This window comes from Alligator mississippiensis, chromosome 2 (assembly GCF_030867095.1).
Source record: "Alligator mississippiensis isolate rAllMis1 chromosome 2, rAllMis1, whole genome shotgun sequence".
Taxonomy (NCBI): domain Eukaryota; kingdom Metazoa; phylum Chordata; order Crocodylia; family Alligatoridae; genus Alligator; species Alligator mississippiensis.
The window spans coordinates 177,065,059-177,090,106 of NC_081825.1; the positions used below are offsets into that span (position 1 = coordinate 177,065,059).

The 25,048-nt window shown below is 49.2% G+C and overlaps 1 protein-coding gene across 3 annotated transcripts; it reads left to right on the plus strand.

The window, feature by feature from the left end:
* Positions 1-1,275: 1,275 nt before the first annotated feature.
* On the plus strand, positions 1,276-23,087 carry MS4A8 (membrane spanning 4-domains A8). 3 transcript variants are annotated; one of them, XM_014593460.3, is made up of 7 exons: positions 1,282-1,504; positions 3,533-3,711; positions 4,901-5,020; positions 9,930-9,986; positions 11,283-11,438; positions 18,356-18,475; positions 19,100-23,087. In XM_014593460.3, the coding sequence occupies exons 2-7, from the start codon at positions 3,544-3,546 to the stop codon at positions 19,106-19,108; spliced, it is 630 nt and encodes a 209-aa protein (XP_014448946.1). In that variant the 5' UTR covers positions 1,282-1,504; positions 3,533-3,543; the 3' UTR covers positions 19,109-23,087. The 3 variants fall into 3 exon arrangements, with proteins under 3 accessions (XP_019340836.1, XP_019340837.1, XP_014448946.1); XM_019485291.2 differs by lacking the exon at positions 4,901-5,020 and having other exon boundaries at positions 1,276-1,504; XM_019485292.2 differs by lacking the exon at positions 11,283-11,438 and having other exon boundaries at positions 1,280-1,504.
* Positions 23,088-25,048: the final 1,961 nt, after the last annotated feature.

Genomic DNA, 25,048 nt, shown 5'->3' on the forward strand with positions numbered 1-25,048 from the left:
CCCTCTTTGCCCCTGTTCTTCCAGAAGTGTCTTTTCTTGGAGCAATGAAATGGCTGATTTTGCTTAGGGTGTGTATCACTTTTAAAAGTAGGTTCTGACAGAATGTCATCAGGAGAAAAACTGCAGGTCTGCCAGCATAAGCAACTCAGAGGTGGGACACGGGGGGGGGGGGGGTGTACATGCCCCCTCCTAAGATTTGCCGATGCCAATGCTGTTACTGGCTTCTGCAAGTGAACCCCACTCGCCACCCCTCTCCCCTCACCACCAATGCTGCCACCAACATCTGCGGACAGTCCCTGCTTGCCGCTGACGCTGCCTCCTACAAATGGTACCCCCCCCAGTCTTGGGAGGCACCAGTCATTCATGTCTGCCAGTTTTTGCTTGTGTGACGCAGAATCCCAACCCCTTTTCTTCCCTACACAGGTTTCTATAAGGAGATAGTCCATTCACAGGAAAGGCCTCAGTGAGTCTAGCACAAGAGAGCCACTCACAGCACATAGGCCCCTGAATGCCCAGTTTTCCAGATATATATATCAGCTCCTTCCTCTAGCCTCCTTCCACATTCCTACTGCCAAATGAAAGCTCTCATTCAAAGTGACTGCGACAGCTACAAAGAGTGCTCATGAGCCACATTCAGAACAGGATGCAGATGTATTCCCCAAACTGATATCACACCTATGGCAAGAGCCCCACACTGTCTTTGTCAGATATGGCTTCAGAGCTCTCACTTTCACAGCCACCCATATATCACAGTGGTCTGAGGGGATCACCAGGCTGTCAGTGTCAAGTTTTGGATTTCTGGAAAAGGTTCAGAAGTTGCTTTGAAAGGACAGCAGCCAAGAGGATGTTTGGGTGCCCTCACAAGTGTTGAACTTTCTATGCTGTCCTTCCCCAGCCTGGAAACCAGATCCCTAAGCCTTAGGTCATAGCCAGAATTGCCCTCAGCATGGGCCAAAACTCAAGCAGAGAAGACCTGCTGAAGGATGAGCCTTTACCTCCTAGGTGGGACTGTATGAGGGAAGCTCACCTCTGTCACCCACTTTGTACATAAAAAGGAGCCTTCTGTCCCCTGGGATGTTGTGTGGAGCCCCATTCACTCATAGATTGTGTGAGAGACACTCACAACTCCATCTCAAAGTGATTTTCCCTCTCCTTCCATTAGGATGAGTCTCTGGGTCATGTTTTCCCTCTCACATATACTCATGCGCATGCACACACAGACATAACCGATTTCTTTTCAATGTCCTATCCTCAGCCCTGCTTCTTGCATCTGGCAAGCAGACCTGAGCACACTATTTGGAAATGAGGAACTTTTGCAAATTTCCCTAAATAAACTTCCTGCCCGGACTCAGCTACCAAACCAGCCTCCGATCCCCTGACAAGCTCAGTCCTTTCCCACCCGTTGCTGAGCTCTGGTCAAGATCTTCTCCCAAGAAACTTACAGAGGTAGAGCGCTCAAAGATTCTCACTGTATACCACAGCCACAAGCCTGAGGAAGGCAGGGGTAAGTAAAGGCAGGGGATCTTCGCTTTCTTCTACCCAGAGAACTAAGTGGGTAGTTGAGGACTGAAGGGAGGGGGGAAATGCCCGCGCTGACAGGGTGGGAGACAGTTTGTTGGATTGTCACTAAGGTCTTGGATCTCTGAACAACTGGAGACAAAACACACCTTTGCTGATTGCCCCCCTGTCTCTGAGTTCAAGCTGAATTTCTCTTTCTGTCCATCTGATCCTTACTCCTCTGCGTTTCTCTCTTCATCTCTCCACACTCCCTCAGTCTCATATATTATCCTGTCACTTCTTCCCACACACTTCTCTCTTCTCACTCTACCCTCCCCTTTATTTTGATTTCCAAACCCTCTTTCCACCTCCTCGCATTTTCCCCTCCTTCACACTCCCTTCATTTCTTCTTCCTCTCTTTGGTTTTGTTACATTCTTCCTTCCCTGGCCCTGTTTTACTCTGTTTTCCTGGCTCTTGCTATTGCTGTCTTTCTATCTGCCATGCCCCGCTCCCCCCACAACCCCTTCCACACTTATCTCTCTCTGTGGCTTGTTTTGTTTCATGTTTCTCTGCCACCTCAATTTTTCCCTTTCCTACCATCCCTGAGCGAGTGGAAGCTGACTTCCTGTCCTCAATGACCTTCAGCCTCCTCTCTCTACCCCCTTGTGTGCCCCCAGCTCCTGAACCCTAGGTGACACAGCCTTTCTTCTCCCATTGCCAGCAAGCACGGCGAATGTTGTGATGTAACTAGTATGCAGCATGGAGCAATCATCCCAGAGTTGGTCGCTTCTGCTCCACAGTCCACTTCCTGCTCCCTGGAGCCTGCAGCTTCCCGCCAGGTGCCTGAGGAAAGACAGGGGCAAGGCTCTCACTCACTCTCCCTGAAGGAATAGCTCTCTTTGATAGATTCATAGACATTAGGGGCTGGAAGGGACCTCGCAAGATCATCGAGTCCAGCCCCCCTGCCAGAGATAGGAAGTCTGCTGGGGTCAAATGATCCCAGCAAGATAAGCATCCAAATGTTTTTTGAATGAGTCCAGAGTAGGTGCTTGCACCTCCTCTGGGGGCAGTCTGTTCCAGACCTTGGACACTCGGACTGTAAAGAAGTTTTTCCTTGTGTCCAGTCTAAACCAGCCTTCCAGAAGTTTGTGGCCATTAGACCTTGTTATCCCTTGGGGAGCCCTGGTGAACAACTGTCCTCCCAGATCCTGGTGCACCCCAATCATTTCAGTGGAGCATGGAACCTGGGATCCATCATGCTAGGGAGCAAATCACTGGGATACCAGCAGCAAGATCCCTTGGGATTTGTTTCCTGTAACACCCTCACCTCCCATAGCTGGAACATCTCTAGGATCCTTCCCATGATTTCCCCATAGCAAGTTCTCCCCTTGTAATCTCCCCCTGGAATCTCTTTCTGAGAATTTCCACAGTGAGCATGAATGACGCATGCCCCCGGCGGCTGGGGGGGGCACAGCAGCAGCAGGAATGTGACAGCAGCGGCAGGAGCACGGCGGTGGTAAGCGGGAGCTCCCACAGACGCCACCGGCGCTGTCGGCAGTGGAAGGGGTGGAGGCAAGCGCTGACCAAGGGTCAGCAACCACCTGCAGATGCCACTGTTAGCATCAGTGGTGGCCAGTGGGGATCACTGACCGCCTGCAGACACCGCCGGTGTTGTGGGCAGTGGGGGAGAGGGAGGGGGGATGGTGAGCAGCAATCACCCGCAGATGGTAGAGGTTGCACCGCTACACTCAGGGGGTGCACATGCACCCCCTACATGTCACCCCTGATAATGAGCAGACTCCTAGGATCTCTCCCCTGAGATCCCTATGACAAGATCACCCCAGAGGCCCTTCCCGTTTGTCAAGGGAGGCTCCCAAGGTAAGCAGCAGTCATCCACCCCTTTCTCTTCCTGCAAAAGAGGTCTTTTCCCTGGGCCTGCTGCAGGCACCTGGTACCTCCTGCTGCAGGCACCTGGCACTCTCACACCTGGCCCTGACCCTGCTTCTAACCCCAACTTCCCATTTCTCTCCACAGCTCACATTGACATGGCATCCACAGTGTCAGAGTCTGGTGGAGTGAAAGTCATCACACAGGTCCTCCAAGCCACAGACCCCCGGGCTGCGCAGCTGATGCCATGCCCCAGCCCCACCACATCCTATCCAGGCTCCATTCTGGTCAAAGACTTCAGGAAAGCACAGCCTAAGGCACTTGGGGTGAGGTTATGACTGAGGTTACTAGCATGTAGCAACCCACATGGGGACATGTAGAGAGGGGTAGCTGGAACTTTTCATATCTTGCCTAGGGGTTACTAGGAACATGTTCCCTAGTATAACATCCCTCTTTCAGTCTGAGGTGTCCAATATCTCCCCTGTGCACAGAAAAAGGCAGGGAGGGTGGGAGAAAACCTCCCTGGGAGGATATGGGTCCGTCAACCCTATTTCTTTCCCTGGATGCATTTCATTCTGTCAGTACTTTTAGGGTTCGGGTACAGTCTGTTTGTTATAGGCCTGTTGGTACATGTGTCCCACTGACTTCATGGGTCATGAATACAGAACATAACCTCCAGGGAAGAAGATTTTAGGTAATGGATTGACAGGGAGCTTCAATTCACTATCCAAGGGGGAAAAAAGGAAATGGAGGAGAGGAGTCCCCACCAGGTGTGATCACATGCTGGTTGTATAGATGTTGATGAAAGTGCAGATGCTCACCTTGGTGGTGGTGGCTGAGGTGTTGTTAGAAGGCAGGATAGATATAAAGAGGCAGCAACGAGTAGTGTGCTGTTGGTTGCAGCAGTGGGGAGGGGTGGGAAGGGTTGATGTCCTGATGGTAATGATCTTAGTGGTGCTACCATGATGGTGGTGACTTTAGCGAGGGTTATGTAAACTTATGGTGATATTAGCAGTGGTGATGTCATGATAGTGGTGACATTAATGGCAGTGATGTGGTGATGGTGTTTGCAGCATGAAGATGGTAATGATGAGGTGGTGAGTGGGTGATGATCTTAGTGGCAGTGATTGAGTTGGGATAAAAATGGTAGTTTTAATATGGTGATAGAGATGAGGACATTAACAGTGGTGATAGGGGTGGTGAGGTTAGCAGTAGCAGGGTTGATAGTTGTCATGGTGGTGGAAGTTGTTGCTATAGGTAGTGATTTTAGCAGTAATAGTGGAAATAATGACATTATCAGTAGGCTGCTGTTGGTACTGAACTTAGCAACAGTCATAGTGGCAGTGGTTATGGAGTTGGTAAAGGCAGTGGTGGTGACGGGGTAATAACTGTGGTGATATTAATTGTGTTGATGGAGCTGGTGAGGCCAGAGGAGGTGACACTGTAGATAATGCTAATGCTACTGAATTATTTGTGTAAGACTGACTTGGGGCCCCCTCTCCTCTTCCACTCCAGTCAATACAGATAGTAGCTGGCATCACACAGATAAGCTTTGGGATTGCCTTGACGATTGCAGAAGCCAGCAACCCTGCCCTCACTGTGACCAGTGGAGTCTACTTCTGGATTGGATTCCTGGTAAGCAGTAATGGCAGCACAGAGCTGACTCAGAGCTGGATGGGAGAGCAGGTCTCCACAAAGAAGTTCAGGGGCACATTCTGGTTTCATGCATGGGAGGGCATGTGCAGAACTGGAGAGATTTTCAGAATAACAGGATGTGTGGGATGCACTGAGTAAAGCCCAAATGGAGGATGAAAAGGAATCCCAGCAAGTCGACTCAGTCTGGACTCAGTCTGGACTCAGTCCCAATGTCCTGAAACCAGCATATTTGCTCACCTTGTAATGGTTTCTTTCTGGCACCCCTGTGCTACAGGGTCATGGCATGTAGATATGACATCACTCTAGGGAAGCACAACTTCATAAGGCTTACACCAAACTTAAGTCTTTTAAACAGGCCTGCAAGTCATGCTCATGGAAACCTCCTGAAAACAAAAACAGGTAGACAAACCAACATCAGTTACAGTGCTTCCCCCGAGGCTGCCCTGGAGTGTGCCCTCCCCTTCACATCCTAAACAGGTATGCAGAAAAGATCCACTTGCCTAGGATTATTTACTCCTAAACATCACCCTATACTTACTGCCCCACCAAAGAGACCTGACCCTGCCATGGATGTGTAGGTGGCGAAAGGTCAGGGCTAACAGGGCTTAGATCCCCCAAACTAATTTTGCAGCAGCTGACAACAGCAGCAGCACCATGGCACCACTGCCCTGCAGTGCCCGGCACCACTCAGCATACAGCCAGACCAGCATCCCAGGCATACTCAGCTCTGTGTAGCTCCACTACTCCAGTGCCACTGCCATGCCATGCCACCACAACACCATGCTCATTGCCCTCGACACATGCTCCTCCAGCCCCCCAGATAATATTTTCTCCCGCCACCTATGCACGAATGCTCTGAAAATGGACTCCTATGCCTTTCCATACCCATACTACTCATGCAAGGAGATAGTGGATCTTTTAACTAGCTTATGACTTCTCCACAGAAGAGACAAGCAAAAGTCTAATAAGAGTCTTAATCTGGCTCTGCTTCTTTTAGCTTAGCAGGTAGAGGCTCATGCTTTTTGCTCTGTAGCTCTTTGGTTTGGGTCCAATGTTTGGTGAGAAGTGGCTTTAAGATAAACCTACAAAATGTCATGGTTTGACAGGGCTGGACATTCTTTGCAAAACCTGTTTCAGCCTCCCAGATAGTTTAAAAAGATAAAGAAATCTTGTCCAAATTTAAATGTTTTTTGTCCTAGGGAAACATATCATGATTCACTATAGCACCAGGCAGTGACACAGGCATGCTATCTCCTATGGTGGAAGGAGGGTACAGATACACCACACATTTACTACACAAATAGTAAATTGACCTGATGCCATAATAAAAGTGGCATGGTCAAACAACATAGAGCTTTAAACCAGTGTAAGTCCCTGCAGGTCCAGCAAAGCCAGAAGGCCTCCCTGGGCTGAAAAACTACCAACACCCAGCCTGTGTGGGCTGGGACCCAGTCCAGGCACCATCTCAGCCATAAAGGAGGGAGGAGAACCTGACCAGCCTAAAGACCCTACAAAGCTGGCAGACCTCCCTGGGCAGGTGCCACCCTGGGGCAACACTTAAGGTTACTCTTTGGTCTTTCAGCATTGATTGAGGCGGAGATGAAGGGTCTTTATTTTTCTTTTACTTTTTTTAGGGATCTCTGGTATTTGTGTTATGTTTGTTGTGGGGTGGGGGAGGAGTTAAGTATAGAAGAGGAGGCTCTGGCTTAAAGGGGATGGTGGGATGGGTGGGGTTGACCTGGGGGGTGGGAGTGGGTGGGCAGGAAGAGAGAAAAGATCTCATGTATCTGGCTGTGAGTGGTGAACCGGAGCTATGGTTGGGATTAGTAGGAAGGTTTGCTTATGTGGGGGCTTGTTCAGGGACACGGTGGTTAGAGGACAAGGGAAGAGTTGGAGTTCTCAGGTTTTGGGGTGTTGTTTGAAGGATCTTGTAGGTGGGTAGTAGAGCTGTGCAAAATTTTGCCGCCAGTTTTGTTTTGACGCTGTTTCGACCAGTTTTGAGGTCGAAACAGCAAAATTGAAATGGAACAGATATAGTCAAAACAGCCTTGAAACAAAATGAGGCAAGTTGAAATGTTTCACCGTTTCAACACTCTTTCAACATTTCGCCTATAACCTATAATGGGGAAGGACAAAACAGCCTATAACTTTGTCATTTATGGCTTGATTTGGGTGAAACTTTAAAAAATAGTAGCCACTTCAGAGGGCATGAATCTTGCCAAGTTTCAAGGAGATAGGTGCAGAGGGTTCAGGGAAACTGCACCCCAAATTTTGAAAGCAAAACTTGTGTCACGTGTATGTGCTAAGCCACAGTGGGGTCAAAACTGCAGGCATCCTAGTCCCTACTGAGGCCACAAAGCCTGCCAAGTTTCAAAGAGATAGGTGCGGAAGTTCAGGAGAAACTCTACCTCAAGCTGTGGACAAGCAAAACTCGTGACATGGGTGACACTGTGTGTGTTAAGGCGCAGCAGGATGAAAGCTGCAGGAGTGGTAGCCCCTGCTGAGGCCACAGTCTGCCAGCTGTCAAGGAAATTGGTGCAGGGCTTCTGCGTTCTGGGGTCCTGCACCTCTGGCTGCTGACAGGCAAAACTTGTGACATGGGTGCTTGTGCAACTGTGTCTGTCTTGGGGCACCGGGGTGGGGGAGACTACTGCAGGCCTGGCTTCTAGGCCCTGCTGTGGCCACAAAGCCTGCCAGCTGTTAAGGAGATGGGTGCAGTGGGGTTCTGGGGCCCTGCGCCTCTAGCTGCTGACAGGCAAAACTCGTGACATGGACGCTTGTGCAACTGACTGTCTCTGTCTTGGGGCAGAAGCGGTTCCCGACTCTGTATTGATTCTTTCCTCTCCTTAGTCTGTGGTTTTGTAGGTGTTAATCCTTGCTCATTAACTCATTATCCTAGCTAGCTACTGTGTATTGAGCTGGTCCCTGAGTGAATCATGATTGATTGCGTAACACAGTAGCTAGCTAGCACAAGCACCCATGTCACGAGTTTTGCCTGTCAGTAGCTAGGAGTGCATGGCTCCCAAGCCCCCCTGCACCTATCTCCTTAACAGCTGGCAGGCTTTGTAGCTGCAGCAGGGCCTAGCAGCCAGGCCTGCAGTAGTTTTCCCCCTCCATGCCCCAAAACAGACACAGTCGCACAAGCACCCATGACACAAGTTTTGCCTGTCAGCAGATAGTGGTGCAGGGCCCCAGAACCCAGAACCCCTGCACCTACCTCCTCGACAGCTGGCAGGCTTTGTGGCCTCAGCAGGGGCTAGCAGGCCTGCAACTTTCACCCTGCTGCACCTTAACACACACAGTGTCACCCATGTCATGAGTTTTGTTTGTCCGCAGTTTGAGGTACAGTTTCCCCCAAACCCCTGCACCTATCTCCTTGAAACTTGGCAGGCTTTGTGGCCTCAGTAGGGGCTAGCAAGCCTGCAGTTTTGACCCCACTGTGGCTTAACACATACACGTGACACAAGTTTTGCTTTCAACATTTTGGGATGCGGTTTTCCTGAACCTCCTGCACCTATCTCCTTGAAACTTGGCAGGATTCATGCCTTCAGAAGGGGCTACCATTTCTGCAAGTGTCATCCAAATCAAGCCATAAATGACAAAGTTATAGGCTGTTTTGTCCTTCCCCATTATATCCTATGGGCGAAACATTGAAACAGTTTCTTCGTTTCGACCCTGTTTTGACAGAACAAAATGGAACAGCTGTTTCAAATCAAAACAAAATTTGAAACGAAATGCTGTTCCGCTGAAACGTCAAAACCCTGGTCGAAATGGAACGCTGCCTTTTCGCACAGCTCTAGTGGGTAGTTTGTTCACTGTAAACCACTCAGTGCCTTTTTGATAAGGTGGGATATAAATTGAATAAATAACTAAAGTCACTCCCAATAGGACAATTTACCCCTCAGAAAGTGGTGGGAGGGATATAGTCCTGTATCCCATGTTCCTCAGTGTAAGTTAAACTTATGTACCTGTCATTTGTCTACTTCCCTAGTGAATTTTATTCCTGGGTAGCATTTGCTTAGTGCAAACCAGCTCCTCCACCATCTAGCGGCCAGCACCCTAACAACTCCTTCTGTGAGTAGCCAGGTTGGAGGAGTTGGTTGTGTGTCTGCTCCTTACTCTGAAGTCAGATTATTATGGAGTAAAATCCAGGATAAATTACGCTGTGTGCCTACACACTGAGAGTAGCCTTACATGCTACCCAATAAGCTTTGCTGAGAGGCAGAACCTACTGATGGATGCACAGTGCTACACGAAAGTTGGTTAAACTAAGCCTGTAATACTAAGTTCAGTTCCAGTAGGCTCTTGAATTAGACACAGTGTAGCCACCTTTGTTTGACACTTTATGTGCACCAATACTGGTGCCACACTGGGATGGTACTTTTTCAGTTCAGACTGGCACAATTTTAGTAGCTTTACTTGAGGATCCTGTCTCTTTTCTGCTTTAAATTAGGAATGGATAGGGATGTGAAAGGAAAGGAAGGAAACCTCTCATTTAGATGTCACACCTATGCAGCCATGACCATCAATGTCCACCAGATGGCACTGTGAGACCAGACATTCAGGCACCTGTTCTAGAGAACAGCAGAAAAAGAGTCCTAAATCTGGAGCTGAAACTGCGAATGGGAAAATATGGAGAGTGAGAAAAATTACATGTGACATGGGCCTGAGAGGCCTTGCTCCAAATGTTAATCCCCTGCCACCTGACTTTGGGTTTCCTTGCAGCTCATCCAGAAAGAGAACAATATGTTGCTGTATATCTTACAAGGTTAATTTCCTGGCACATGAATCTGGCATGTATTTACTACCCAGTTCTGTTGTGCATGTGATCATGAATGGGGAAGGGGACTCACTGATGATTTTTTTCCATTTTCTATTTCCTGAACAGCTCACAGTCTCAGGATCCCTGCTGGTGGAAACTGAAAAAAGAGACAGCGCTTCGATGGTAAATACACCCCATGTTTTCCGCTGGTTGCGGGAGTGGGGCTTAAGGGTGTGTGGCTGCATCCTTGCAGTTCACAGTTGTTTATGGCTGTGAGGAGGCCGTAGGTCACCTGCATGTACATTGCAGCTGCTTCAAGGCTGTTGCTCACTTACACAGGGAGGTAGGTAAGGCAGCAGCCAGATGTGTAGAGGTGGTGTTAACCACTTTTACCTATCTTTCTCTTGTCCTACACTGAGTCCATCTCACCTGGAATGACAACACAAGCCATCAATATCACTGTGCATTCATAGGCCCCACAGCTCATGAAATCAGGCATTATATCTTCAAAAGTGCAGCTCCAACATTCACTTGCTTAGAAAGATACACTGCAACCTAAAAATGGACAGTGGCAGACCAGTGATGGACCTGAATTCCAGCCCTGTTGGTCCTCCTCCATGGAGAGTGCTCATCCCCTCATGTTCATATTAGGGGAGTGGAAGTTTTAACACCATAAGGCACTTTTACTGCTGCTCCCAGAGCTGCTCTAATTAAAGTGCTGCTGCACCTCCTGTATCAGCCCCCCCCCCCGCACTTAAAACTGGCAGCAAGGGTGCTTGGAATAAAGCTCATTCAATGAGCTTTAGTTTCAGTGCCGCCACCACCATTTTTAAGTGCAGGGATGCTGATACACAAAACGCAGGAGGCTGCTGGAGCGCAACAATTGCCATGCTCCAGCAGACTCCATTAATTGAGTCTACTCTGATGCTCTGAAATTCCAGCACGTCAAAGCTGCTTCCACACTGGTATATAGGTACCCACAGCTATTTGCCCATGACATGGAAGAGATGTTCATTAGGTAAAGAGTGGTATTAAAAAACATTGCTTATCATGCATGTGCCAATTCTGGGAAAGGACCTGGACACAAAATAGTTGCCTGTCCCTGCTGACAGCAGAGTCCTGAGGTGTGAAGCACAGTGCACAGAATCGTAGCATCTGAGGTGCTGGTGAACCCGTCAAAAAGGGCAGCTTTGTGGCTGGAACTCAGACAACCTGAATTCAATTTTCAACTCTGCTGCTGACCTGACACATCACCTTAGGCAAGTCCCCTAACCTTTCTGCACCTCAGTTTTCTCTCTGTGAAATGAAGGGTAATGGGTTTAACTTTGCTTCTCTCCTGTCCCTTCGGTTTGGATGGATTTTAGAGCATGAACTGTCTCCTGTTATGTATTTATGCAGCACCTAGCACCATGGTTCTTCACACTTTTATCTCAATGCCTTGCTGTCTTCTGATTCACTGTCATGATGTAATTGATACAGGTGCAAGCCTGCTGCATTATCAGTACCCTCGTCATTGTGGCCAGCCTGGTGGCAGCAATCATCTATGGTGTCGAGATAAGCCAAAACGTCCCGTGGTGCCCCGTGAGAGGGAATGTTTCTGGGAACAAACGGTGGTGCCAGTCTCCTACCCTCACGGTATCTTCTCCTTCCAGTAGCAACCTGCCACCTCCTTACAGTGACCCATCTTGCTCAGTGCTTGAGGGGAGTAGGCAGTGTCACACTCAGGGCCCATCTGCACTGAGGTGGGAGGAAAGAAACCTTTTCTTCAAGAAACCATGAATCCATTTTTTCTGTCTGATGTGGGAAGGACACAGGGGATCAAGAGAGATAAGAAGATAGTGATAGAAACACACTAAAGTGGGCAGGGAGGGTTAAGCCTGTACCAAAGGCCTGTCCCAGGAGTGGCAGTGACACCCCTGGTGGCTATCCAGCCATTGCTTTATCCTGATCCTCCCCTTCTGTTCTCCTGCCATACCTTGATATACCTATACCTTTAAGACAAAGGAGCCCCAGGGATTCTTGAGCAAGCTCTCATCTGCTTATGAGCTAGGATTTGAATGCATCTTGCCTCAAGGGCTAACTACCTGGGTGTCCTCCCCAGTACCCACGCCTCAGCTATGATCTCATTCACTCCTCCCTACTCCTGGGCCTGAGCCTGTTCTGGCTCTGTCCTTGAGCCCACCTTAGCTTCTATCTCTGCACTACTCCCAAGTACCCAGTCCCCCCTGGTCACCAAACCCTTCTGGTCCCCACCAGGTACTGGACCTTCTCTGGTCCCATCTCTGTTTCACTTCTAAGCACCTAGACCAACCCTGGTCCTTTCTCTCCCTTCACACAGGCTCTATCCCTGCTCCTGAGCCCTAGCCCTCATAGGCACTGACTTTGTGGGTGCTTCGGGGCTCAAGCACCCACCGAAAAAAACTAGTGGGTTCTCAGCACCCATGAGCCACAGCCACAGGCTGCTTGCAGACATTAAAAAATGTGATTTACTGGAAGCAGCAGTGTATTACTTCAACCCAGTTCTGCAGCATCTGTAAAGATTGGGTGCTTCACTGTGGCTTTTTGGTGCTTTTAACTGAAGTTGATTCAATCGGCACCAAAAAGCCCCACTAAAGTGCCTCATCTTTGCAGATGCTGGTGCCAGAGCCAGGTTGAAGTAACATGCTGCCTCTTTTGGGAATGTGTGGGGCTTGCTGAGGGAATGTGGGGAATTTAAAGTGTTGTTTTAGGTTTTTTTCATGTCTGCAAGCACTCACTGGCAAAAACCAAAGTCAATGCCTATGCTGGCCCTGCTCCTGGGTCTTTTAGGTCCGCTTAGTCCCTCCCAAACCTCCAGATGTTACTACAGGCTATAATCTCCTGTCATTCAGGAGTTGCAGCCATCCTGCTCAGATTTCTCTCAGCAGCCTCAAGGACCAGACTGCATGCTCAGCCCCTTCTGGGTCATGTGGCTTCTGTTTGTCTCCTGCAGGGGATGAGGTTGTTGCCTGAACAGTTATGCTTAAGGCATGGTCAGGGTTGAGACATACAAGAAGAGACAGGAGTTCTACTCTATAAAAGTGCATTTATTAAGAGAGAAACACAATGCATGAACAATCTGTGGAGGACCTCACACTCTTACTTGCTAGCACACAGTATGACCTAGTCAGCTTAACTGAAACATGGTGGGATTCTACGCATGACTGGGCAGTAGGCATTGAGGGGTACAGGTTGTATAGACATGACAGAGTGGGAAAAAAAGGTGGGGGTGTAGCTCTCTATGTTAAGGAGCAGTACACATCTTCCATCATCAAGGCAGGGGTAGAGGAGGGGAATACTGAGACATTGTGGATCAGGATCCAGGGGGGACCAGGGGAAAAGGACTTGGTAGTGGAGGTCTACTACAGACCTCCTCACCAGGATGATGAGCTAGATGATATATTCTCCAGGCAGCTCTCAGATGCCATGCAGGCGAGGGAGGCAGTGGTCATGGGGGATCTAAATTATCCGGACATCTGCTGGGAGGAACAGACAGCCAAAACAAGCTGCTCATGGAGGTTCTTACACTGTGTGTAGGACCTCCACCTAAGCCAAGTGGTGTCCAGTCTCAACAGGGGTAGCGCCTTGCTAGACCTGGTCTTAGCAACAAGGGATGATCTCGTGGGGAAACTTGTGAGTACACAGTAACCTGGGAGATAGTGACCATCACTTGGTAGAATTCACTATTCGGTGAAAGGTGGGAAAAATATCCAGTGAGACTGAAGTGTTAGACTTCAGAAGGGCCAGCTTTAGTAAACTTAGAAGGCTAGTTAGTGAGGTGGCTGAACTCAAGAGCATCGAGCAAATGGGGGTCCAGGAGGGCTGGAGGTTTCTCAAGGGAGTGATCCTTATCCTTGGGGCACAAAAGAAGTCTATCCCCTTATGCAGGAAAGAGGCTAAGGGGATAAAAAGCCCCCTTGGCTGAACAGGGAACTCCAGGAAAGACTGGGAGCATAGAAAGAGATTTATAGGCAGTGGAAGCAGGGGGCAGCCACCAAGGAGCCATACACCACCCTGGCGTGCTATTGCAGGGAGTCAGTTAGGCAGGCCAAGGCAGGACTAGAGCTTAGGCTGGCTTCACCAATTAAGGACAAGAAAAAGTCCTTCTACAGATACATAGCGAGCAAAAGAAAAGCACAGAGTAGCATAGGGCCCCTGCAGGACAAATCAGGTCAGTTGGTGGTTGACACAGAGAAAAAGGCGGAGCTCTTCAATGAGTTCTTCGCTTCAATATTGCTTAATACTGACCAAGACACTTCCCCCACCTTGAGCATAGACAGATGTCCAAAAGGCATCAGACCGCATAAGGTTAGTGCTGACTTAGTTAAGGAGCACTTGGAGGGGCTGATGAGTACAAGTCAGCCGGCACGGATGACCTCCATCCACAGGTGCTGAAGGAATTGGCCAGTGTCATAGCTGAGCCGCTGGCATGGCTGTTTGAGCGCTCATGGTGCTCTGGCCAAATCCCTGAGGACTGGAAAAGGGCCAACATGGTGCCCATTTTTAAGAAGGGGAGAAGGGATGAGATGGGTAACTTTAGGCCAGTCAGTCTTACCTCTATTCCTGGGAAAATACTGGAAAAAAATCATGAAAGAGCGCATTTGTGAAGGCCTAACAGGGGAAATGATGCTGAAAGGAATCCAGCATGGGTTCATCACAGGTAGATCCTGCCTGACAAATTTTTTAGGTTCCCCCTCTCCATGGAGAAGGCTAGCCTGGAAAATCACTCACCTAGAAATCACTCTCTCCATAGGCAATCAGTGGGGAGCCAAACAGCAAAAAGAATATTACATAGGATAAAAGTTTACACAAGTAAAACAGACTATAGATTTAGGGCCTTGTTACATGGTAACATTAGGCAGCTTCTAGAGCTTTTAACCCCTGGACTGGCTGCTCATTAATACCTTTATGTGGTTTAAAGCACTCATTATTTGGCAGAAAGTTGCCACTTTAGGGCAGGTTTATCTCTAATGCGCGTAACCATGCTCCTGCTCCATTAAGGTGTGGCCATTTCCCAAAGCTATTCCACCCAAGTTGAAGTCCTCCAGTATCTCAGGATGTACCAGGGCTGTGCTGCTTAATCTGCCCAGCAGGAGCAGTCCAGGCAGCAGCAGGAGGCACCATGGCCACTGGGTACTTCAGGGCTGCGGTGCTTATTCTGCCTGACATGCCCAGGGTGCTGCCCCTCAGACCAGCTCACTGCCTTTGCTGGGCAGAGAGAGTGCTATAGCCCTGGAGCACCCAGCAGCCATGGTGCCTCCCACCGCTGCCTGGACCAGCTTGCTGCTCCAGGTGGAAGGAGGGAGCACTGCAGCCCTGGAGCACCCGGTGGCTGTAGTGCCTCCCGCCATAGCCCTGGAGTGCCCAGTGGCCACTGAGCCTCCTGTCTGGTCACCCCCACAAGGCCAGCAACAACACCTCCCAGCCACAGGCACCCCAGCCCTTTTACCCACCAGATTGAAGGGGGCTCAAAGAGTTTTTAACCACAGAAAAACACAAGGAATATTATGGGGTACTGCCTATGCCTGGGGCCACGCACAGCTCCTAGTCCTGCCCTTGCTCACCAAGCCTCGAGTGGCAAGTCACAACTGTGCCAGTGAAGGACAGTCAGAAATGGTGTTTTTGCTTTAAGGTGTGACTGCTCCACTAAGCCAATCAATGCTAAACCGATTAACACTTGTGCAGCTTACAGCAACAGATGTAACAAGGCCATTAGAAACTGTCTCAATCACCAGAACTCTTTGGAAGTTCAGGACTGCCTGAGATACCTGGCAGTCCTTTGGCTGGATACCTCTGCTATAGTGTTGATTTCCCCATTACAGGCAGACAATGCCTTGGGGCCCAACCCCTTCTGCTTATATCTGGGGGTGGCAATTCTTCTTGTCATAAAGAAATCTAGCCACCCCACCCACTCCCTTTCCTTGAGTGAACAATATCCAAAACCATAAAAATATGTACAGGGAGCATAACATAATCTATACAATGATAACAGTACCATCAGTGGATGCAGGATAACATTGATTTCCAATAAGACCACACATGCCATATCATTACAGTAAATAACAAGAAAATATTCATGACAAACCCCCAAAACATAACGTGGGTCGTGACATAAGCAATACGTTGGTTACCTTGGTAAATGGATGTTTTATTCCAGAGTGTTGATTAGACAGTCCTTATAGTCCATGGGCTAGCATATTACCTCAGCAGTCTCAAAGACTTTTCAAACCACTTTCTTTATAGCCTTACCTTTTATTAGCTTCCTTATCTAAACTAATGCATAATCATGTTTTATGATAATTTCCCTATATCTATTGGCTTAGAACTCTACTTTTGCACTTCCAATTACGCCTCACTCATGCCCATACAAGGTAATGTTTGTTATGTTGCTTCCTCCCCAAAAACAGAAATTAAAAAATTTAGTTTAACCTTAGTCATTACAAAGATTTAATCAGGCCTAGTTAGCTAGAGCAAATAGCGTTGCTAATTCAATAGGACCTTAGTAAGTTTCTGCAACTTAATGATGAGCTCAGCTTTTGTTAGTCTTTGTTGTGGCGGTGTGTGGAGAGGTGGAAAATATGACCAGGTGTCTGACTACAGCTTTTATGGCCTACAAGGGGATATGCTCAGCTTTCATTTAAAAAAAAAGAAAAGAAAATGAGACGGCAACTCACGTGGATGCAAAGAAAAAATTGACAGCAGGTCTCACATGTAACTTAAAGACTTGGAAAGCAGCAAATGAATCAAAGAACCCCCAGATTTACTATCTTTAAACCTCCATGTTTTTCATGCCGGTCACATGATTCTTTTGAGGCCTGACTCATCGTTTTTGAAAGCTCAGTTGACAACACTTGTGGAAGGTGTTGAAGAAATGGAATATTTGCTTAGTATTAGGGTATGTATACACTGCTGTTAAGAGGTGTGATAGTAGCATGGGTAGAAGAATCCAAGCTTTCTTTAGTCCAACTAGTCAGGTAACAATAGCAGTAAATGTGCAGGCTTCAGAGTATGGGGTTGGCGACCACCCAGGATTCTGCGTACTTGGACACCTGAACCTCTCGCCGTCACGTTTATATTAGCTGAAAGGTTAAAGGTAGATCTATGTGTGTTTCCACATCCTGCTCCATGCTGGATTATGTCATGCTAAGCTATGTCCAGCCCAAGAGGGCCCATATGATAAAAATAACCCACAAAATCCACAAAAATGGATTTTCATGACATTTCAAGATGAATTATTGTTATTTCTGCACAAATTTATGAACTCAATCTGAATAATAACTGTGGAGCCATATCTATGTATATTTTTGTTATATTAGAATGAAAATGTCCAGTGTTTGTTTTTTTCCTATTTAAGGGCTTCCCATATTGTGAGGCCCTAAACTGTAGCTGAAGTAGCTTAAGCCTAAATCTGGCACTGATTCCAGTCACACCTCATAACTGAAGTGGACACTCGGCTTGTAGCCCTGATGGGTTGTTTCTGTTAGAGCTGCCCCAACAGGACAATGGCATTAGAGGCCCCTTGTGGAAACATGGCATATGGCAGCAGACAGGGTTTTCTCCAGGTGTAGCTACACCACCTCTGTCCATAACACAGGGTAAGACAACAAGATCTCCCTTCTGTGTCTGCTCTAGGGGTTTGTCCATCATTGCTATGTTAGCAAGGGGATGCGTGTTGTTAGCCAATGTAGCTCTGCTACCAAATATTTTAGGATAAGCCAGACCACAGTCTCAGAGGGAGGGAGAAAGGACTTAAAGAAGGAGGTTTAGGAAATGGCAGTTTCTTTAACTGGTTGGAAGGCAGCATCACCTCAGTGCCAAGAAAGGGATCTGCCTGATGGCAGACCCATGTATCTGAGCTCACGCAAGACCCTGCTAAGACTTGAAATGTGTCTGTGGTTAGCATGAAGGTGTAAGAACTGGATAAAGGAGAAGAGTCAGAGGTAAAGGAGGAAAACAAGAACAAGACTTTGAGCAGCTTTCCCATTAGGGAAGCAGCTGTGCCACAGGTTCAGTATAAGCCCTGGCCTGTGCCAAGTAGAGTCCACACATACAGTGAGCTTGTCTCCATCACCTCCATGGTGAGCCCAATCCACTCGTTTCCAATCCACATGCACCAAGTCTTGGACACGAAGCAATGCAACTGCTTTATAGCAGGCCTGAGAGCATACCCAGTGCCATGCTCAGGTGGGCTGTCTCAGGCATCCTGCTACTGCTGTGTGCTCAGGGCTGCTCTAAGGCAACAACATTGCCTCATGTCCAGGATTTGGCACAGGCAGGAACAAGTGTGGTGGAGAGTGCATCATACCAGCCATCCCAGGGACAGCGTAAAGGTGATGAAGGTGAGCCCGTTGAGTCTGTCCACTGTGTCTGGGTTCCTGTTGCTTAGCCCAGGTCCCTGATGGAGGAAGTAGCAGAGACAGGAGCTCCTGCAGCAGGAATGATGCCTCCCTGCTGTGAGACAGGAGTACATCTAGTGGGTGGAAGCACCATGTAATGGGATGGACCATGACATCCTTTGGGTTTTCTTCTCTCAGGGCCCGAACCATGGGGTTAACACCGTATTTATCCTTCTGTGTCTCCTGGAGATGAGCACAGCCATCGCTGCCCTGGTGTATGGATGCAAGGCCATTAGAGGGGAAAACTACACACGGATGGTAAGGATGGAGCCCCTTCCCTCAGACACACAGCTGCAGCCCCCCCTGGCCCCAGAGCAATGGGGTTGAATGATGTAGTTGCACATGATAGCTGAGGACTAGGCTTATTTCCTTCCAGTCCTGTGTCCCGTCTTCCCAGGACCATATACAGAGTGTTCCTCATCTACAACTTAATCCTAATACCACCAAAGTGAGTGGAAAGACTCAATTTGACTGCAGGCTTGAATCTTTTTACAAACCCTGCAGAGAAAATCCTTTGCCACGAACACACTAACAATGTGGTTACCTACCAAACTGTAGACAAGCCCTCTCTGAAATTCGTGAGAGTTTACCATGGATTTCAGTGGGAGTGGGGTCAGATCTCTCTTTCCTTAGGACAAGAGGAAATTTCATTGCCTGGGTACAGTCAGCCCAGGAATTTATTTCTGTGCTGCCATACCAATGGATACAAACCCTGACCTGCAGGGAACTCCCCTCCATCCCACCTCTTACACACCTTTCCAGAGGTGTGAGGAAATATTTAGACAGAGCTGGAGAAAGGTGGAATAGTGAAAAAATCAAGTGGGAGCTTTCTGCGTGGTGTGGATATCAAAGGGTAAATTTTGCTCTTTGATTACTTTCCAGGTGCTGTGATGGGGACAGAGGCTGTCTCCACTCTCCCCACACTGACCACACGATGGAGCCACAGAAACTTGTATCTCAGCACCCTCTTCATTTTCCCAGGCAAGACTTTGGATAGGGCAGTCTCCAATACTGTTGCCTCCTGGAAGCCTTCCCTAACAAACTGGATACCCAAACACACACTTAATGGGGCCCCAAACTCTCTCTCAGTTACTGGAGGGGAAAGAAAGTCTGCCCTTAAACTGCTCCCTGATCTCTGCTATCTGTAATCATGTATGTAGGGCAAACTTCAAATCCCTACCTTCTCTCCAGATCTTCCTAATCATAGAATCATAGAAGTAGGGTCGGAAGGGACCTTGTACATCTTCAGGTCCAACCCCCTGCCTGGGCAGGAAGAAAACTGGGCTCAAATGACCCCAGCCAGGTAGGCATCAAGCCACTTCTTAAAGACCCCCAGGGTAGGAGCCAGCACCACTTCCCTTGGAAGTTGGTTCCAGATCCTAGCCACCCTAACTATGAAGTAGTTCCTATGGATATCTAATCTAAACCTACTCTCCAACAACTTGTGGCCGTTATTCCTTGTTATCCCAGGGGGCGCTAGGGGAAACAAGGTCTCCCCAAAACCCTTCTGGTCCCCCCTAGTGAGTTTGTAGACAGTCACCAGGTCCCCCCTCAGCCTTCTCTTGTGAAGGCTGAACAGGTTCAGGTCCCGTAGCCTCTCATTGTAGGGTCTGCCCTGCTGTCCCCGGATCATGCGTGTGGCCCTGCTATGGACCCTCTCAATGTTGTCCACGTCCCTCTTGAAGTGGGGTGCCCAGAACTGGACACAGTACTCCAGCTGCGGCCTGACCAGTGTCGCGTAGAGGGGGAGGATCACCTCCTTGGCCCTACTTGAGATGCAGCTGTGGATGCACGATAGGGTTCAGTTAGCCCTGCCGACCGTGACCTCGCATTGTCAGCCCATGTTCATCTTGGAATCAGTGATGACTCCAAGATCCCTTTCTGCCTCCGTGCTCTCAAGAAGGAAGTTTCCCATCTTATGAGTGTGCTGCTGGTTACTACTGCCCAAGTGCAGCACCCTGCACTTGTCAGTATTGAAATGCATCCTGTTTTTGTTAGCCCACCTTTGCAACCTATCCAGGTCTTGCTGTAGTCTTTCCCTCCCTGCTAGCGTGCCCACCTCACCCCAAATTTTGGTATCATCAGCAAATTTAAACAGGTTGCTTTTCACCCCATTGTCCAAATCGCTGATAAAGAAATTGAACAGCGCGAGCCCTAGGACCAAGCCCTGGGGGACTCCACTGCCCACTTCCCCCCATGTCGAATATGACCCGTCCACCACCACCCTCTGAGCATGACCCTTCAGCCAATTTGCAATCCATCTGACCATGTAGGCATCGATGCCACAGTCACCTAGTTTTTTAATAAGGATGGGGTGGTCGACAGTGTCAAAGGCTTTGCTGAAGTCCAGAAAGACTAAATCCACGGTGACACTGCATCCAATGCTTTTGTGACCTGATCGTACAAGGCAATCAGGTTGGTCTGACATGACCTGCCCCTAATGAAACCATGCTGGTTGCCCTTGAGCATCCTCCCCGATGCCAGCCCATCACAGATGTGCTCCTTGATGATCTTCTCAAAGAGTTTCCCCAGGATTGAGGTAAGACTGATGGGCCTATAGTTGCCCGGGTCCTCCCTCCTCCCTTTTTTAAAGATGGGGACCACACTGGCTATCTTCCAATCATCTGGCACCTGGCCTGAGCAACACGCACGCTCATAAAGCTGTGCCAAGGGCCCAGCAATAACCCCTGCTAGCTCCCTCAACACCCTGGGGTGGAGAGCATCTGTACCTGCTGATTTGAACACATCCAGTCCCTCCAGAAGCACTCTAACCTGGTCCTCCTCAACCTTAGGTCTTGAGGCATTCCCCTCAAGTCTGCCTTGAATCACGGTGGGGGAGTCCCGATCCCTGCACAAGAAAACGGAGGTGAAGAATTTGTTAAAGAGGTCTGCCTTCTCTGGCGCAACCACCAGATTGCCCAGCGCATCTTGCAGGGGCCCCACATTTCCCAGTGCCTTCTTCATCCTCCCTATATATTTGAAAAAGGACTTTTTATTATCTTTGATCTTGGACACTAGTCCTAGCTCTATGTCCGCCTTAGCTTTCCTAACAGCCCCCCTACAGGCCCGAGCAGTGGAGGTATACTCCTCTTTGGAGATAGCCCCCACCTTCCACCGTGTGTATGCCACCTTTTTGGCAACCAGGCATTCCTGGACATCCTTGGTTAGCCAGGGAGGCTTTTGGGCACTCTTGCCCCCCTTGCTTCTTGTTGGGATCGTCACCCCTTGGGCCCTGAGTATCGTCTCCTTAAGGAACGACCTCTCATCTTGGGCACTGAGGTCCCCTGCCCTCAAGAACCCCAGTGCCTCTCCCACCAATCTCCTCAATTCGTTGAAGTTGGCCCTCTTGAAGTCTAGGGCTACCGCCTTGCTGCAGGCCCTTGTCACCCTGCACTGGATGATGAATTCCAGCAAGCGATGATTGCTATCACCCAGGTGGTCAAGGACCTGGAGCCCCCTTACCAGATCATCGCCTGTGGCCAGGACCAGGTCCAACAGGACATTTCCTCTGGTGGGACTGTGCACCTCCTGGGTTAAGTGGAGGTCCTGTATCTCGGCCAGGAACCTCCTGGAACGGTCCGACCTGGCTGACTGCTCCTCCCAGCAGATGTCCGGGTAATTTAGATCACCCTTGACAACTACATCCCTTGCCTTAAGTGCCTCTGCAAGCTGGCCCAAAAATTCCTGGTCCAGCTCCTCCCCTTGGTTGCGGGGTCTGTAGTAGACCCCTACCGTTAAATCCCTCTCCCCACGACCCCCTTGTATCTTGACCCAGAGCACTTCAGCTTGCCCCTCCTCTGACCCCATTTTGCTGGCAGAGGATGTGTATTGCTCTTTGACATAGAGCGCCACACCCCCTGCCTTTTTCCTTCTCTATCCCGCCTGTAGAGCCTATAGCCCCTAATGCTAACTGCACAGTCGTGGGATGAATCCCACCATGTTTCTGTGATCCCTACTATGTCTGGGTTTGAACTGGCTATTCTGAGGGCGAGTTCCTCCTGTTTGTTCCCCATACTCCGAGCAATGGTATACAGGCATTTAAGGCCTTGCGTAGCTGGGCCTCCCTAATGGGACACTGGAGTGAACTTTAACACTTGAAATGTCCCACTTGGAGCTGGGAAATAGGACTTAACCTTGGCTTCTTCTATTCCAAACCATCCCACTTTGAGAAAGATGGGAGCAAACTCTCACCCTGGAAATCTTCCCTGACCTCTCAAATTCCTCAGTTAGTCACTGCAGGGGTAAGATGAAGCTAAACTCCAACACTCAATCCACCTGTGATCCCTTCATGTCAAAGAACAGAACAGAGCTAACTCCAAAGGCCCTGATTTGACTAATGTCACACACACAGTCTGTAACAGAGCCAGGATTTGAACCTACTTCCCCAGGGTACAAAAATCAATGTTTTCACCACAAGACTCCTTTTCAGGCCTGCCCACAGCCTCTTCCACAGTCTCCCAAACTCTCCAGTCTTTAAGTAGCACAGGCAAACAAGATGAACAGCAAAAGCAGAGGGACCTGTTGGATTGTGATCTAGAAGTTGTTCCATCCCTGTCTTCAGTCCAGCTTCTCTCACTCCTGCCTATACTTGTACCTGCAAGGTTTTGATGATCAGTGGCAAAAAGATGGTAATGAGTAAGGGAAGGTGCCTCAGTTTAAAACTCAACATGTCCATTGGAGCAGAATGTCATAAACATAGAAATGTGGGTAGACAGATAGCAAATCCCCCAGTGTTAATATAATAAACATGCCAGACAGTTTACAATACTCTTCAAGCTTCTGTAATTGTTCCCGTGTAACATGGACAAGCATGTATATTGTGTCATTCATTTCTCACTGATTTCAGTATTAAAGGCACTGCTGAAATTGATTTTAGCATGATGGCTAGTTCTTGCATGGCTTAGCTGTTTGCTCCTTGCTAAGGCTCATTATCATGTTACTTAATGAGGTGTGCTCATCTTGTCTTTAGCTAATTGCTTAGCTCAGTCTTGAGGCAGCCCAGAAAACAACCCCCGCACTGAAACAAACAGGGTTAACCTGATGTCCAGACAAACTTTAGAAAAAATGTTTGATAGAATGTTACTACTGCTGAGCACCTATCACCTTCTAAGTGCTCCACCAGGCTCTCCAATGCCCAGACAAACACAGCCTGTCTCCCACCATCCCACTTCTCCAATTCCTGACCACCTGCCCAAGCCCCCAGCCACTTCTGTGAAGCCCAGGCACCACAGAACTGGTCCTGACCATCTACCATTCCCACGTCCCCCAGCTCCTGCCAAGCTCGGTGGGCTGCCAGCAGCCCATACTGCATGGTACCAGCTACAGGCTCAGTCCTGACCGCTTGCTTATTAACAGCATAACATCCAGCTCATAAGCCATAGGTAGCTAAATCCTGAATCAGGCAGTTTCCTGCCTGCTAAACAAGCCTGCCATATGCAGTGTAGACTGTATAAGGCAGGGGTGCTCAACCTCCAGCCCGTGGGCCAAATGTGGCCTGCAGAGCCATAGAATCTAGCCCATGGGGCTCCCCACAGGTCAGAAAATTTGGCAGTGGAGGAGCGGTGGCAGAACTGCTACCCCTCCCTGCTGCCAAAATCGCAAACCCCACAAGTCAGAGGAGCCAGGTCATGCACCCTCCCTATGCATAGCTGGTTCCTGGCAGGAGCACATTCTCTTCCTGCCCTACCCGCAGGGCTGGGCCATGTCCCTTCCACCTGCGGGGCTGATTCGGGGCCAGGCCATGGTCCTTCCTGACAGTGGGGCCAGGTTAGGACTGGCCCAGGCCCCCTTCCACCATGCAGCTGGATCAGGACCAGGCTGCCACCCTCCCCACTCTGCGCAGCTTGATGGGGCCCCACTGGATCCAGCCCACAGAGAGATCAGGCACTGCCCATCCAGCCCACTGGTCAAAAAGTGTGAGCACCACTGGTATAAGGAATCGCTGAAGGCAGGAAGCAGGGATTGTTCCCAACTGGATCGTTCACATGATGACCTTGACACATAGGCCATATTCAGCCTGCAGGCAATTCCATTCACCCCACAAGCTTTCACCAGCATTTAGTTTGGCTTATCTGTCACCTTAAAAACCTTCCTCATTCTGCCCAGTACTGTACTACATCTCTCGGATCATAGATCATGGGACCAAAACGTATCATTTGGCTGATTCTCTTTTATCAACAACTACTGATGTTCTCAATATAACATATTTCAGAAGGCAAGTCTAATCTTTATCAGGTTCCAGCTTTCAAAGATTAACAGTCCCAGGACCTTCAGGCTTGTCATATTTTAGAATTGCATTTGCCTTCCTCCAAAATCCCTCCCAGAGCTCTGTGGTGTTAGGGTGGTTACTCAGTTTTGTCGTTTCGTGGATCACGTCCTGAAAGAGCATCGCATGGACCAAACTCTCCCCCCACCCGGAGCCCCCACTTGCGTCCATCACCCTGCTACATCTGCTGACTGGTTCTTAAAAATAAGTTTGAAAATGGGAGGAAGTGAGGGGGGCTCTGGCCTGCAAGATCAATCCAGGCAGGAGGGAGGGGGCTAGTGTCGGTCCTGGGCACTGTCTGCCTTGTCTCGTTGGCCCAAAGCCAGCAAGAGGTGGGCCTCAGGGCCCTGCCCAGAGCTCAAGCCTTTGCCTCTTTCACCTCAGGCCTCTCTTAGGCATCACATTGGGCAATGATGGTGTTCCCCGCTGCCCTCCCCGCTGACACCTGCCCTGCCAGGTGACCAGGGCCTGCCCACAGCACTGGGGAAGGTCGCACCAGCCTGTAATGGGAGGCAGGGAGGCACGAGGGCATGGGCGGACCTCTGCCCCTCACAAACATGGCAGAG

Excerpts from the sequence above, each read along its gene's own strand:
- MS4A8 (XM_014593460.3), top strand. The coding sequence starts at position 3,544 with ATGGCATCCACAGTGTCAGAGTCTGGTGGAGTGAAAGTCATCACACAG. Across the intron at positions 3,712-4,900 it reads CACAGCCTAAGGCACTTGGG|TCAATACAGATAGTAGCTGG; the intron begins GTGAGGTTATGA and ends CTTCCACTCCAG. Across the intron at positions 5,021-9,929 it reads ACTTCTGGATTGGATTCCTG|CTCACAGTCTCAGGATCCCT; the intron begins GTAAGCAGTAAT and ends TTTCCTGAACAG.